This window comes from Brassica napus, chromosome A9 (genome assembly GCF_020379485.1).
Source record: "Brassica napus cultivar Da-Ae chromosome A9, Da-Ae, whole genome shotgun sequence".
Lineage (NCBI taxonomy): Eukaryota > Viridiplantae > Streptophyta > Magnoliopsida > Brassicales > Brassicaceae > Brassica > Brassica napus.
This window is the reverse complement of record NC_063442.1, coordinates 27,211,086-27,227,578: the sequence shown is the minus strand read 5'-3', so window position 1 is coordinate 27,227,578 and position 16,493 is coordinate 27,211,086. Positions and strand designations below refer to the sequence as shown.

The following is a 16,493-nucleotide window of genomic DNA, read 5'->3' as shown; positions in this document are numbered from 1 at the left end:
AAGGGCTTACATCACTTGACCTAAAGACGTCATGAAATTGTCTCTGTGTTCTTGTCATACACGGAATAAAATGTCCATTTATTATATAGGCTACGCTTCTTTGCAAAGGTAGAGAATTTGGTTGTTGAGACTGTGATATCCACTATCGAAATTAATTTTCTATGTTAATTTTTCCATATAAATGCAACTAATTACACATAAAGACAAACCCCAAATTAACTTCAGCCAAGTTATGACGACGAAGCTTCGTGGTCCTATCCCAACAACAATCCCACCTCATACGTATTAATATTATTTGCACTAGGAACAAGTGTGATTATAAGAATAAAAAATGCTTTCTTACATCTTTAAATTATGTTTTCATTTTCTTTTATAAATGGAAATGGTGAAGGTAGATCTACAACGAAGTTTAACGAGGCAAACTTTATTTATTATATTGATTAAAACTTATGAATAAAATAGGTCCTTCAAATAATTTTAAAAAAAAAAAAAAAAGAAAACAAACTGAACAAACCTGAAAAAAAGATAGATAATTTTTTTTAAAAGACAAAAAATAGTTGATTGAATATAAAGAAAGATGTTAAATTAAGTTATATTTAGTTAAAACTTATGGATAAAATCAGATTTATTTAATGAAATGGAAATTAAAAAACAAAATAAAAAATAGTTGTCTTAACAATAGCTCCTTAAAATAAAAATAAGTAAACAAGAAATAAATTGAACAAATAAAATAAAATAAAAATAAAATATTTGAAGAAAGACAGAATATAGTTTTTTTTTTGTAAACAAGACAGAATATAGTTGATTGACTATTAATAAATATATAAAATTAACATTCAAGAAAACGTATATATTGGACAATTAGGAAATACAATGGAAAACACAGAGAGAGAGATGGGTCATGGAACTAGGTGGAACTCCTTCAAATTCTTTATGCATTTGGTCTTTCTGACAATTGTCAGTGGGATCATTTACATTTTACATCATAAAATATCATAGAAAGCTCTTTTTTATTCCAGCTGCTTTACGTGCTTGACGAATTGAAATCTAAAGCCTCCCAAAAGTCTCCCTTTTTATAACTAATATAGGGAGTTGCGTGGATAGTCGACAAAGCTCCAAAGTTTGGGTCTGTTAAGAACGAACGATCATTGGAGCAAATAGGGTAACCAGCTTCCCTCTTGTCTGTATAAAACGTTTTAAGTTGCTTTGTAACTTTATAAAAATCTCACTAAAAGGTTGATGCCTTTTGTGAAAATAGGTTTGATGCTTTTCATCCGTTGACTTGTTATGATAAAAAATCTTGTCTTTTGTTGTCGTTCTACTAGTTAAGTTTTTTTGTTGGCTTCCCACTGATGATTGTTGACTTTGGTAGATGTTTTGATTTGGGCATGAAACTGTTGTAACTTGTGTTGCATCAGAGCCTTTTTTAATAGTACTAAGATGATGCATTTCGTTTTGTATTTTCCAGCTTTGGGTATTCGAGAAGATGGGTTTTGAGGCCTTGGCTTGGTACTGCAAGCCAGTTGCACAAGGATTCTGGGAGAAAACAGTGGATGGTGCCTTTGGCGCCTACACACCGTGCGTGGTTAACACATTAGTGATGCTTGTTTCTCAAATTGTGCTTCTTGGTTTGTGTTTGTACCGGATATGGATCATCTTCCGCAATGCCAAAGCTCAGTTATACGTTTTGAGGAACAAGTACTATAACTGTGTGCTAGGGATATTGGCTTGTTACTGTGCTGCTGAGCCTGTACTGAGACTGGTCATGCGGATCTCACTCTTTAGCATGGATGAAGAGACTTATCTTCCTCCCTTTGAGGTGACTGAGATTAAACTCATATGCCTGCCGCCCTTCTAGTTATAAAATGAAGAAAGTACAATATCAGAAATGTGATGATTCTAGTGTTATTCAATTGCAGGTCGCATCTTTGACGGTTGAGGCATTCGCTTGGCTCTCCATGCTTTCTTTGGTTGGGTTAGAAACCAAACGATATGTCAAAGAGTTCAGATGGTACGTGAGGTTTGGTGTTGTTTATGTTTTGGTTGCTGATGCTGTGCTGCTGGATCTTGTGTTACCTCTCAACAACTCACTAAATAGGTTTGCTATTATTGTTGTATTATCTCATATTAAGGAACTCAACTGGGTGATCCAACCGTTTATATTTCAAGAGTTTGTTTATATATTTAACAATTTAAGCAAGAACAGGTTTCTGGGGATTTGGTAGCTCTGATTTATTCATTATAATGTTTCCTCCTCTATTTTTCTATTGCAGAACTGCACTATATCTCTGTATCAGTTCAAGATGTGCTCAGGTTGGTAGAACATAGTCCTTACGTATAAGCTTGCACTTTATATGGATAGTGAAAGACATTATAAATAGCTAAACCTTCAAAGGAGGCTGTCCCTAAGGTTGATGTTGAGATGTGTTACCAATCAAATGATTAACCTCACTGATTATGTATTTTGTTTGTTATCTGTTTCAGGTTATTTTTGGAGTTATGCTTCTTGTTTACATTCCGGAACTAGATCCTTACCACGGTTACCATACTCTAAACAATGAATCATTAGACAATGTTGAATATGATGTCCTCCCTGAGGGAGAGAACATATGTCCCGAGAGACGTGCCGGCTTCTTTACAGGTTGGTAGCCCTAAACTGATAAAAAATAAATTTTTTGAATACTCATTCTATGTGGCCTACTGATTATGATTCCTTGTCTTAGGAATATTCTTTGACTGGATCACGCCGCTTATGCAGTTAGGCTACAGAAAAACCTTAAACGAGAAGGATGTTTGGCAATTAGATAAATGGGACCAAACAGAAACTTTGATCAAAAGGTATATTAAGTGTTGCTGCTTTGCTTTCTGCCTTCTGCAGGATCTCTTCTTCTTTTTTTCTTGGTAGAATGTTCTGCAAAGTTTCAAGAACATTCTTATTCACTGAATGAGTTATTTGATAGATTTCAAAGATCCTGGACTGAAGAATCACGGAAAAACAAGCCATGGCTTCTCCGAGCACTGAATAAAAGTCTTGGTGGAAGGTAAAGGCTGATAATCCTTTTACCATAGTTTACTTTAAAGCCACACATTATCAATACCGGCAATAACTTTTGTTTTCTATGTTTGTAGGTTCTGGTTTGGTGGTATTTTTAAGGTAAAGATACTCGTGTTCTGCCTCCTCGTTTGGTTATTATATAGATACCAGAAAAGCTCTTGATTTTTATTTTACTATGAATAATATAGATCCTTAGTAATGCTCAGTTATGTATTTGACAACATTCAAGCAATTTATATAACATTTTAGCGTGTTGTAGATTGGACATGATCTTTCTCAATTTGTTGGACCGCTTATACTGAGCCAGTTATTGCGGGTAAGCTTTGCTTCTGCCTAATTTCTTACTAAAACAATATTACATAGTGAGCATTATTATATCATGCAATGTAGGCAATGCAAGAAGATGATCCAGCTTGGGTTGGCTATGTCTATGCTTTCTTTATTTTCGTTGGAGTGGTATGCATCACAAAAGTATTTCATTTACATTTTTGTTCCTAAAACTGTCATGTTTGGTTTTCTCATTGTAGCTATTTCTTGTTGAAACCTCTTAAAACCTCAGACACTAGGTGTGCTTTGTCAATCTCAGTACTTTCAGCATGTTGGTCGTGCGGCATTTAGGTTGAGGTCAACTATGGTAAAAAATTTGTGGAAACTTTTCCTTTACACTCATTTTAGTTATGTTTATTCTCCAACAAATTATTGCTAATTTTATTGTAGGTTGCAGCTGTATTCCACAAATCTTTAAGACTAACTCATGAAGCTCGCAAGAATTTTACATCTGGAAAAGTCACAAATATGATAACTGCAGATGCTAGTGCACTTCAGGTATTCTCAGGTTCACAACTTTGCACAACTAATGGATTTGTAACTGCTGCTAACATATTCTCCCAATTTGTTTGTCAGCTAATAGTAGAACAGCTCCATGGCTTATGGTCAGCTCCCTTTCGCATCATTATGTCTATTATTCTTCTCTATCAACAACTAGGAGTTGCTTCCCTTTTCGGTTCACTGATTCTGTTTCTCCTAATTCCTCTCCAGGTATGGGGCTTCATTATGTTCTTTTGCCTATTTTTGAATTGCATATAAACTCATACAAGTCTTTATGCCCTTTTTTTTTGTCACGAACAAGTCTTTATACCCTGTTTATTAATAAACAGACTCTGGTTATAAACAAAATGCGGAAACTAACTAAAGAAGGACTCCAATGGACCGACAAAAGAGTCGGTATCACGAATGAGATCTTGGCATCCATGGATACTGTAAAGTATGATAGATGTTCTTGGTTATACCTTTTTCAGCTTTTCTGAATGTCACATTATTAAAGCAGTTGTTCTACAAACTTTTTTGGGGACTTTGTTAGATGCTATGCATGGGAAAAGAGCTTTGAGTCGCGTATTGAAGGAATTAGAAACGAAGAGCTCTCATGGTTTCGCAAAGCTCAGTTACTATCAGCTGTATGACTCATTATCTTTGATTTTGTATATATTGCCTAAGTGCAAAAGGAAGAGATGTCTTTCATTTTTTAATGTGTTTTTCCTCTTGCTTGCAGTTTAATAGTTTCATACTGAACAGCACCCCAGTAGTTGTGACTGTGGTTTCATTTGGGGTTTTTGTTCTGTTGGGAGGAGATTTGACGCCAGCAAGGGCATTCTCATCTCTTTCTCTCTTCTCAGTTCTAAGATCTCCTCTCAACATGCTACCAAATCTACTAAGTCAGGTTATTATTACAATTATACCCTCAATGATTTCATGCATATACTTTGCAATCAAAACCGGTTTACATTCGATGCGTCAATGAATTTGCTCGTTTTATTCAGAGTTATATTTTCTTTTGCTACGTTTCCTCTTAGGCCGTGAACGCAAATGTTTCACTACAACGCATTGAGGACCTACTTCTCAGTGAAGAGAGAGTTCTAGCACAGAACCCACCTATTCAACCAGGAGCTCCAGCCATTTCAATTAAGAATGGATACTTTTCATGGGATTCAAAGGTGAATCCTCTAAATATTCCCTCTTGTTTGATGCAACAGTACATAAGTTTCTGAAACGTTCATGGATGTTTTCCAGACAACGAAGCCCACACTGTCCAATATCAATTTGGAGATACCAGTGGGAAGCTTGGTTGCCATTGTAGGTGGAACCGGAGAAGGTAAGACATCACTTGTCTCGGCAATGTTGGGAGAGTTATCTCATGGTGAAACCTCAAACGTCGTTATTAGAGGCTCCGTAGCTTATGTCCCTCAAGTTTCATGGATCTTCAATGCCACTGTGAGTCACCTTAACTTCCCATCGGCTCTGAAAACAAAGATAACAGCTTAGCATTCAGTAACTTATTTTCATCTATGTATTGCAGGTGCGTGAAAACATTATATTTGGGTCGGATTTTGAAAGGGAAAGATATTGGAGGGCTATTGACGTGACTGCCTTAAAACACGATCTTGATTTGCTTCCGGTTAAGTTAGATGAAAAGGCTTACATAACATGCACTTTGGTATGACATTTCTTAGTAACTTTCTGAATTTGTCTTATTCAGGGCCGTGATCTTACAGAGATTGGAGAACGTGGGGTCAATATCAGCGGAGGGCAGAAGCAGAGAGTCTCAATGGCTAGGGCTGTCTACTCTAATTCAGATGTTTACATATTCGATGATCCTTTGAGTGCTTTAGATGCTCATGTTGCTCAGCAGGTATTTTATCTAAACTTAGGTTGATGATCCTGTGTGTTGCATTGCATGACCAAACTCTACCTTTGTAACAAACAGGTCTTTGATAGTTGCATGAAGGAAGAGCTGAAGGGCAAAACGAGGATTCTTATCACAAATCAGTTACATCTTCTTCCTATGATGGATAGAATTATTTTAGTCTCCGAGGGAATGATTAAAGAGGAAGGGACCTTTGAAGAGCTGTCAGGGAACGGTAGTTTGTTCCAGAAATTGATGGAGAATGCTGGGAAAATGGATGCAACCCAAGAGATGTACAAATTTGATGACGAGAAGATCTTGGAAGACCCTACTGTCAATGTTGAAATAAAACTAGGGAGTACCAAACAAGGTGAAGATGGAAGATCCGTGCTTGTCAAGAAAGAAGAACGAGAGTCTGGCATCATTAGTTGGAACGTTCTGACGAGGTACTAGTTACCTCACCATCTATTATATGATCAACTTTTATACAAAGAGAAGATGGCTGAGGTACTTTCTACTATTTTTCAGGTATAAAAATGCAGTAGGAGGGTTATGGGTAGTTTTGATTCTCTTGGCATGCTATGTAACAACTGAAGCTCTCCGACTCACAAGCTGCACATGGTTAAGTTTTTGGACTGACCAAAGCACGTCCAAGAGTTACAGTACCGGTTTCTACATTGTAATGTTTGCTCTTTTCGGATTTGGTCAGGTTTGTGTTTCTGATAAAGACTTGAGATATGTAGTACGGTTACACACAATTTAACGTTTATTATTAATGGTATTTTGATTTAGGTTGCTGTTACGTTTACCAATTCATTTTGGCTTCTGACATCAAGTCTACATGCGGCTAAAACACTCCATGACGCAATGCTGAACTCTATCCTGAGAGCTCCTATGCTCTTCTTCGACACAAACCCAACTGGGCGTGTAATAAATAGGTTCTCTAAAGATATTGGTGATATAGATAGAATTGTCGCCAACCTGATGAATATGTTCATGAGCCAGCTGTGGCAACTCCTCTCGACGTTTGCTCTTATAGGTGCTGTCAGTACCATTTCATTGTGGGCAATAATGCCACTCCTCATACTGTTTTATGCTGCATACCTCTACTATCAGGTAATTTTCTACGTTCATGTAACTGTGTGCAGGACCGGACCTGAGATTTTGGGGGATTGAAACATTTCTTAAGAACTTTAGTAAAAAGAAAAAAGTTTATTTTTCAAGATTTGGGGGTCTATATTATATAAAAAAACCTCCAAAAATTTTATGGGTCAAGACTAATGTTTCACTCGGCTGTGCCCAGTTCCGGCCCTGATTGTGTGCATCAAATACGTACACTATTTTGGAAGTAATATCAGTTTTTTTTGTGGTTTGTAGAACACATCACGTGAAGTAAGACGTATGGATTCTGTTGCAAGATCACCTATTTATGCTCAATTTGGAGAAGCATTGAATGGTTTGTCAAGCATCAGAGCCTACAAAGCCTATGATCGGATGGCAAAGATTAATGGAAAATCAGTAGACAACAACATAAGGTTCACTCTTGCTAATACTACCTGTAATCGTTGGCTCACTATAAGATTGGAGACTCTTGGAGGTGTCATGATTTGGTTAACCGCAACTTTCGCGGTTATGAGAAGCAGTAATACAGAGAACCAAGCTGGTTTTGCGTCAACGATGGGTCTTCTCCTTAGCTACACACTGAATATCACTACTCTGATGAGTGGTGTTCTAAGGCAAGCTAGCAAAGCAGAGAACAGCTTGAACTCTGTTGAGAGAGTTGGTAACTACATTGATCTTCCTTCTGAGGGTGCAGAGATAATCGAGAGCAATCGTCCAGTCCCTGGCTGGCCTTCAAGAGGGTCTATTACATTTGAAGACGTTCACCTGCGTTATAGGCCGGGGCTGCCTATTGTGTTACATGGACTGTCCTTTTCTGTCTCTCCTAATGAGAAAGTGGGAGTGGTGGGAAGAACTGGGGCAGGGAAGTCTTCAGTTCTGAATGCATTGTTTAGGATTGTGGAAGTGGAGAAGGGAAGAATCATGATTGATGATTATGATGTGGCTAAGTTTGGACTGACAGATCTGCGCAGGGTCCTGAGTATAATACCACAATCTCCAGTGCTTTTCTCAGGTTTGTGTGTAGCTTAGGACAACATTGAAAGTATGTTCCTGTTGCATTCCGAGAATCATTTTTTGCTTCTTGTTAGGGACGGTGAGATTCAACATTGACCCATTTGATGAGCACAATGATGCTGACCTCTGGGAGGCTCTACAAAGGGCACATATGAAAGATGTTATCGCCAGGAATCCTTTAGGCCTTGATACTGAGGTATACTAGTTTAAGGAGTTCTTTTTTTTTTTTTTGTTATGGAGATGACTGATCAAACTGTCAACTCACTTTGAATCTGTGAAGGTCTCAGAGGGAGGTGAGAATTTCAGCGTGGGACAAAGGCAACTGTTGAGTCTAGTGCGTGCGTTGCTAAGAAGATCCAAGATCCTTGTTCTAGATGAAGCAACTGCATCTGTTGATGTCAGAACAGATACTCTGATACAAAGGACCATCCGTGAGGAATTCAAGTCTTGCACAATGCTTGTTATCGCTCACAGATTGAATACCATCATCGACTGTGACAAGATCCTTGTCCTTAGTTCTGGTCAGGTAATGTCGTCAAGATTATTACTTAGAAAAGGAAAAGAAGATTCTGATACAGCTTAATTTGCAACATCCTTGTGTGACTTCTTACATTTAAAAAAATGTGTCAATGTTTATTAGGCTTTGGAGTATGATAGTCCACAAGAACTGCTATCAAGAGACACAAGCGCTTTCTTTGGGATGGTTCATAGCACTGGACTAGCAAATGCTCAGCACCTTTGCAATTTGGTCTTCGGAGGGAGAGAAGTGAACGGAAGGAGACAAGAAGGGTAATGGAAGTTGCAATTTTCACTTTGCATGATGATGGAAATTGCATCATTATCATTTACTAGAGTCCCAAAGTTATGCTGAAAAATCAAAGGTCAACTTAAAAATATGAAACCATGACCAATACACGTTAGAAAGCACCGGACATGGAACCTTGAAGAAATCTTTGAAGGGTTTTGTGCATAACAAATCATTGTAGTGAAGTATTGACCTACCAAGTGTTCATATGTAGAAAGACTTAGAACATCTCCAAAAAAAACTCTATAACTTCAAATATAGAGTTTTTTGCTCTCCAAAAAAAAATTTTAAATTTGAAGTTTTGAGTAATGAGTTTCACTACTCAAAACTCTAAATTTGAAGTTTCATCTTTTTATTTACATATTGGTCGTATAATTAATTATACATTACATTTTACACTTAAAATAAAAAATAAAATAAAATAAGATTTATAATATTTTAGAAGTATAATTAGATAACAAGAATATTACAAAAGAAAATTAATAATATTTTTTAAAAGATACATGAAGACATAATATTATACAAATTTAAATATTATAACAACACTAATAGTCTAGTAAATTTGCTCCGGAACTTCTAAAATATTGTCAAACAAATTTTGTATAACCGAAAATGAAGCATTAAAAATAAATTTTATGTAATAATGTGGTATTTTGCTTGTAGTTAAATATTTAATTATGTATTTATATTTTACTGTAAGATTTTATTAATATTACTATAATATTTTTATATATGTGCTAGTTATTTATAAGAAATTTATGGATTTATATTAATTATAACAAATATAAGGACCGTAGTGTAATTACAAATAATTTTGAAGTTAAATTTGAAATTTTTCTTTTGGAAAAAACACTTTGAAACTTCAAATATAGAGTTTTGCAAATTCTACAATAGAGAGTGTTTTAGGGGGAATTGCCAAAAATATCACTTTGGAGATACCACTTTTCATTTATACCTTAATCAATTTTACCATTAAAATTTTAATTGGCAAAATACTTTTATACCCCTAACTAATTAAACCTAAGACTAACTCTTCTCTCCTACATCTCACGATAATTTTAAATCTCATCATCTCAGATTCAAATCGGCGAAGGATTCCGGCGGTGACGAATTCTCCGGCGAGATTGGACGACGCTGCAGAGTTGTCCGGCGAGATCCGACGAAGCTACGGCGAGATTCGACGAAGCTACGGCGAGATTCGACGAAGCTACGGCGAGAGGCGAGATCTCTGGCGAACTCGATGAACTCTGGCGAACTCGGAAAACTCCGACGAACTCGACGATCTCCGGCGAATTCAGTGATGTACAGTGAACTTGGCGATCTCCTGGCGAATTCGGCTATCTTCGACGAACTTGACGAGACTCCGAGCAAGACTGAGAGAGCCATAGTCATGGAGATTAGCGAGGAAGAAGACGACTCTGTATATATTGAAACCATACATATTTAATCAAAAATCATTCCGTTTATTAGTCTCTCACCGAAATAAAAGGTTCGTTCTTTTTCTCCTCTCTTTGTCTTGCTACACTCAGTAAATTTTCTTAGTTGAGCTCTTTTGAATCTAATTGTCGATCTGTTTGGGAATCAAAAGGCATATAGTTTAACATATATTTGATTCATGAAAAAGTACTAACACAAGAGTAAGATTTCTCAATGATTTACTTATTTTGTTAGTTGATTTGGTAATGTTGGACAATGCATGAAATTAGAAAGGTGTGTTGTGAGGTTTTGGATTTAAAGAATGCTGTAGAGAATATGTGTGGTGATATGCATACCAAGTACCTCACGTTTTTGAGGTAATGAAAAGCTATTAGTTGTAATTTGACTAGTACAATTTACTATGTATAGTATATGAGGTGGAAGGTTATATTTTGGTAGTGTAATGTTATGTTTTGCTACTTTATGATATTCATGTCTTTTATGTATCGTTTTGTGTAGAATAACTGAAAAAGCAGTGGAGAGTGAAGCATGAGTTTGTTGAGCTAAGGAAACATATTTCTTCTTGCCTTGCATATGTTCATCACTAGCTTTCAATGTTAAATGTGTTATATGAGTTCATATTTTGCTCTGAACCACCTATTGACGTATCTCATGTATGTGAAGAAGATTAGGAAATCAATGGAGGCCAAAGATGGATGGTTTATAAATCATTACAAATGTTAACTATTTTGCTAAATAATTTATAAGCCGTTATAAATAAATTTATAAATATTAAGTATTTTGTAAATTATGGTAAGCCTTGTAGAAAGATTTATGAAGTTATTTAAAATGATCTATACACTTTTGTAACTGATAATAAATTATTTAACAACCTTCACAAAAGTATTTTATTAGCACTTACAAAATTATTTATAAGCACTTCTACATTTTATAAACTCTTACATTACAAGCTCTTATAAAATGATGATTTATGAACTCTTGTAACTGATTTATATATGAATCATTATAAAACTTTATAAAAGGATTTGTGGACTCTTGTAATTAAATTATAAAATTTTATAAACCCTTATAAATGACTAATAAACGTTATAAATAGTTTATAATTTTATAAATGAATTTAGACTCTTATAAACGGTACATATATCTCTTATAATGATTACTTATAAACTCTTATAAATGATATATTTGTTATACCGATTATGAACTTTTGTAAACAAAATTTATAAACCAAATTTGAAAATCTATTTGCTTTAGTTTCTATAAAGTATTATTTATTTTTAACCAAATTATAAATACTTATAAATAATTATAAACTCTTATTAATGGATACAGTTTTATAAGAGTATATAAGTAATACACCAAAGAGGTTCTTTGGTACAAAAGAGGTTCTTCCAGTTTTTATTAGGAATGATCTCCAAGTGGCCTCCTTTGTGAGCAAACATAAAGAAAGTGAAGGACTTCTTAAGCTTTTTGTAACAATTTATGAGGTTATTAACTCTTTGGTCATGTTTTATTTATAAGGCTTTGTTATCTACTTTGACACAATAACTAGTTTCGTGTTTTTATATTGCAAAAATATATGTACACACTCTCTTTGATTGTGCCAAACAAGGTTGTCTATAGTAATGCCGTAGAGATATTTAGGACTCCTTTTACATTTTCATAACGACTTTAAAAATTATTGTATAGAGACAATTGAGTTCATGTTTTTATGTTGCAAATGGAAAGGCATAGATCACAATTAATTATGTCAAACATGATACATACACGAAACAACGTTTTAGTAATCAAGACTTCCTCATTGCTGGAAGTAGCAAAATTTTGAGGTGTTTATTACAATTTAACACTTTCAAGGACTTATAACATATTAGTCAAAACTTGTTCATTTCGTGTCTGAGATTTTATTACAATGTTTACATTTATAAAGACTTATAAAATAATTGTACAATCTTATTAGCTTCATGTTTTTATGTTGCAGATAGAAACACAAAGTCACCACTGATAGTACCAAATATAATAGAACCCCGAGATGAAGTTTCTAGTAAACAAGATTTGTCTATTTCTGAAAGTAGTAATATTCTTGAGGTATATATATATATACATTTATAAGGACATATAAAATAATGGTATAATACTTATTCACTTTATGTTTTGTGTTTCAGGGAATAACACCACCATTGGTTTTGCCCTATGTTACATGAAAACGGAAGCGGGTACGTGGAAGCGGAAGCGTAAGGAAGCGCAGAAGCGAGATTTTTTTAAAATATTAAGAAGCGGGTACGTGTTGGAAGCGTATATCCATATATAAATAAATATATATATATATATATATATATATGTAATTTTAAAAAACAATTAGGACTAAAATTATATGATTTAAATTTGAAATAAAACATTTATTCATTTATAATAATTTTGAAATGATTTTATATTAAAACTGTAAAAATACACATAAATTATGTTTACAAAAAATATTATATATTAATTATTTTTAATACTTCATAAATAATTGACACAATATGTTTCAATATGTGCTATATCTTTAATAAAAAATCTCAGTGCATAAAGATAATTTATAGTATTATTATTGATATTTATATATTTATAATTCAATATACATTACTATTAATTTTTTTTATTTTATATAGATTAAAACTATGGTTTTATATTTTATTGATATACATTGTATTTTTTTTTTAAATGGAAGCGTGATTCCAAAACGGAATCATAAGCTTCCAACAGGTTTTTAAAGAGAATATTTTAGAAACGTTTTGGAAGCGAGATTCTGCAAGTTTCCACAAGGTTCCGATTCCGATTCCGGTTCCGAAGCGGGAAGCGGATGTCCGATGAAGCTTCCGTGCAACGTAGGTTTTGCCAAACACTCTTATGTTTCTAATACTCAAATTTTGCTTAATGCTGTTGAGTTTTTTTCAAATATTTGTTTGACATCTATATTTTATAAAAGTTTTAAAAATTCTTTTCGAACGGATTTAACTTTCTATAAATAAATCTATAATTAATGTTGCAGAAAGAAACTCACAACAAAATCTGTATAGAATTAATGACATCTTAGATTTAACAAGTAGCTTTATAAAGCCTTATAAAAACTAAAGTTGTTTCTTTCACAAAAGATGTTCTTTATAGAGGCATGAAAAAACAAATTGCTTACATACCCTTTACAAAAGGTTTATAGACTCTTTATAAATTTTTAATAAGCTCTTATAAATGGTTTCTAAACTTTATAAAAACTTTTATGAACTTTTATAAATGTTTTATAAACCCTTATAAAATATTTACATACCTTTATAATTAAACCTTATAAATTATTTTACAAACCTTCTAAATTGTCTTGTGAGCCTTTCTTGGTTATAGACACTTATAAACGATTTAAAAATCTTCTAACTGATTTCTTTTATAAACATTCATTAACGGTTTATAGACTTTATATACTCTTACAAATAATTTATAAGTATTTATAAATGATTTAGAAACTTTATAGATGATTTACAAACTTCATAAACTGTTTTTATAAACTTTACAAAATATTTATAAACTCTTATTAATTCTTCTTGATTACTTACATATTCTTCTAAACCCTTATAAATTGTTGTACAAACTCTTATAAATTGTTTTATAAGCCTTTCTAAATGGTTATAGATTCTTATGAATGATTAAGGGACTTTCTAATTGATTCGTAAACCTATATAAACCTTATAAACTGTATAAACTTTAACATTTTCATAAGCATTTATAAATTGTTTATATACTTTACAAATTGTTTTATAAGTCTTTATAAATTGTTTATAACATTATCTAGAACCTAATCAGACAACAATTATCCTTTAGTTGCAACAGAGACTAGAAAATTGTAAATTGTGTAAAGATACTAACTCAGCAAAAACAATCAGAGGGCAGGTTGAATTTTATCCTTTGGAGGAAATTCAATACGGCCACAGAGACGCCATCAAGCTCTTGTGTGGAATAGAGACTTCTCAAAGACCCAAATGTCACGTACAAGCACCTGCAGAAGCAACAAACTTGTAACTCACTTGCAGTTCTTAAGAAACTCAATTCTAGGAGAAAAACTATGATTTGCCTTTCAATGTAGAAAGACTAGATTATACTTGGGAGTTTAAAAAGTAATTACTAGTGAAAGAAATGCAGACATGTTGACTCTTGGCATTAGAAACAGCATTTCTCAAAACATATAAGTAAAAAATGTAAGTCTATTGCCAAACTTACATTCGTCACCACAGGATTTTCTCATGAAGTAAATAAGGTTCTAAACAAATCCATGGCTTACCATCGACACTCTAACAACACCCTGCACTCGTAAATAGTTAATGTGAGACATCAAATCATAGGAAACATCTGACATATGAGACAAAAATGCAAGAGAGAGCAACTGAAACTGAGTTATTTACCTCACCGTTTTCTACAGCTGAGGTGGAGCCTTCACTTGCGTCTTTATCACTGCTAAAAGGAACAGACTCTGCAATCTAAGACACAAGAAGAAACAAAAAAAATGTTAATAATTGTTCAATAAGACTTAAGAAAAAAACAAGAGCAGATGATGAATATGCTGATTACCATTCTAGATCGAAGCAAATGTGTGCTGGCAGGGTTGTGGCTCTCATATAAGCTTGAACACATGCTTCTTCCATGAGTGTCGGGAACTGAACATGTCAATTACACTACTAAATAACTCAAAAGCATCAAGTCATAGTCAAACTAGTGGAGAAATGAGATCTGGATTCACTACCATGTGAAAGAAAAGAATAAAAGTTCATCCAACGCCCCAATTTGAAATCATCTCTAACTTGAGTGAAAGAGAACTCATTTCCACTCCGAAAGCTGGAGACAAATGGTGGAAGCCGATAAAATGGATTATTTTTAAGCTGTCGCAGCAATGAAAACATGTGAAAACATTATGCAGAAATTCATAATTCAACTTCACGCATTTTTTTCCTAAAACTTAGATTTACAAAGGGTTATAAATTTTTAAAAACTCAATATTCACTAACAAAACTCTTTCTCTTAGATCCAATTAATAATAGGTAACTCTTTCTCTTAGATTGAAACAACAAAATCTGAGAAAATTACTTAAAACTTGTGATTCTTTCTGAGGATTCAACGTTTTGAGGTTTCGAGTCTCGATCTTGTCTGCTTCGTGAGAGAGAATGCACTCGATCTCATTGCTGTTAACGTCGCTCGATCTCGTCTCCGTCGCGTTGCCGTCGCCATCACATTTCCGTCACCGTCGCTCGATCTCTTCTGTCGAAGCTTTCTCTAGAGAAAGAAAGAGATAGAAAATAAGATTAGAATTGTGAGAGGTTATTTTTGTCTTTTGTCTATTAATGATTGATAAACCATATATTTCACCCATTTTTAATCATGGTCTATAAGTGTTTTAAAGTGTTTTAAGATACAATTATTATGTTTTGGAGTCTATTTAGAGTATTTACAGGTTCAGAGACGTTTAGGAGAAATATGGTGGTTTTGGAGTCTTTTGGAGCCTTTGGAGGTGCAGAATTGCACAGGCGCGTCAGATGTTTAGCTATGGATGGAGACTTTCTGACCGTTAGATTGAGCTCATATATTTACACAAGATAGATCTTTGAGTTATCTTTCCAATGTCACCGGTATCAGGTCAATCAGCATTCTGTAGCAGAGGTTATGCCCGTTTTACTGAAGAGTGGTCAGTCTGCCTCGCGAGAGGAAGCTGCCGAGAAGAGGAAGCCGCGTCAATCGATGCAGCACTCTGCACATCGATCGATGGAGATCTCAGATCGTGGGCCTTGTATATTTTATAACCAGAAGTGACCACAAATTACCAGAATACCCTTGGACGACCAGAAACCTTATTTATGTTATTTCTAAGCCATTGTTGACGGCTACGCTTTCTACACACTTTCATATCCATTGTTTCTCTGAGAGGAGAGAAGGGAGGAACTCCTATTAGAGTCCTCCTGGAACTCCATTGGTTTTCTTATCTATTATATTTCAGTTTTATATCTATTCATCTATGATTTTTGTGACAAACTTCATGTCTGAATAGATCCACCTGTTAGGTTTAGGGTTCAGATAGGTTTATGGGATTAGCCCCAAACTATAGATCTGCCTTGTTGTGATATTCATGATAGATTTGTATTCATTACTTGTTTTAGAGTAATTAACTAGAACTTGATCATAGGATTGCATACTCAAGCACCCTTGTTATCCCATCCTGACATCTATCTATCATATTAGGACTGTTAGAGAGGGCTAACCGCCAATTTAGTATCTTAATAGGACATATCATACTCGCGCATAGGCCTGGCTAGAACCCGTCGATCGATGTCCTCAACTGACTATCGGTCGACGTAGGCAAAGGTGTATCG

General features: G+C 34.3%; 1 protein-coding gene across 3 annotated transcripts; it reads left to right on the top strand.

Moving 5' to 3' along the window:
- Nucleotides 1–894: 894 nt before the first annotated feature.
- On the top strand, nucleotides 895–10,882 carry LOC106367274 (ABC transporter C family member 12-like). Of its 3 annotated transcripts, none has more exons than XR_007316038.1 (29): nucleotides 895–1,162; nucleotides 1,469–1,819; nucleotides 1,920–2,098; nucleotides 2,274–2,313; nucleotides 2,485–2,641; nucleotides 2,724–2,838; nucleotides 2,961–3,041; nucleotides 3,130–3,154; nucleotides 3,315–3,371; nucleotides 3,446–3,511; nucleotides 3,615–3,689; nucleotides 3,773–4,093; nucleotides 4,213–4,319; nucleotides 4,416–4,509; nucleotides 4,605–4,772; nucleotides 4,906–5,046; nucleotides 5,123–5,323; nucleotides 5,409–5,507; nucleotides 5,589–5,741; nucleotides 5,817–6,181; nucleotides 6,264–6,444; nucleotides 6,528–6,851; nucleotides 7,113–7,869; nucleotides 7,946–8,067; nucleotides 8,152–8,397; nucleotides 8,512–8,660; nucleotides 9,754–10,165; nucleotides 10,383–10,469; nucleotides 10,612–10,882. XR_007316038.1 is itself a non-coding variant. In XM_022690964.2 (29 exons), the coding sequence occupies exons 2-28, from the start codon at nucleotides 1,487–1,489 to the stop codon at nucleotides 10,121–10,123; spliced, it is 4,848 nt and encodes a 1,615-aa protein (XP_022546685.2). In that variant the 5' UTR covers nucleotides 896–1,162; nucleotides 1,469–1,486; the 3' UTR covers nucleotides 10,124–10,165; nucleotides 10,612–10,882. The 3 variants fall into 3 exon arrangements, 2 of the variants coding, with proteins under 2 accessions (XP_022546685.2, XP_048595052.1); XM_022690964.2 differs by lacking the exon at nucleotides 10,383–10,469 and having other exon boundaries at nucleotides 896–1,162; nucleotides 3,773–3,880; nucleotides 3,959–4,093; XM_048739095.1 differs by lacking the exon at nucleotides 10,383–10,469 and having other exon boundaries at nucleotides 896–1,162.
- The last annotated feature ends 5,611 nt before the right edge of the window (nucleotides 10,883–16,493 follow it).

What these genes read in the sequence shown, in the direction of transcription:
- LOC106367274 (XM_048739095.1), top strand. Translation starts at nt 1,487, where the DNA reads ATGGGTTTTGAGGCCTTGGCTTGGTACTGCAAGCCAGTTGCACAAGGA. An exon ending in TCTTTATTTTCGTTGGAGTG is followed by an intron (nt 3,512 to 3,614) that starts GTATGCATCACA and finishes TTAAAACCTCAG; the next exon opens with ACACTAGGTGTGCTTTGTCA. An exon ending in TTGTCCTTAGTTCTGGTCAG is followed by an intron (nt 8,398 to 8,511) that starts GTAATGTCGTCA and finishes AATGTTTATTAG; the next exon opens with GCTTTGGAGTATGATAGTCC.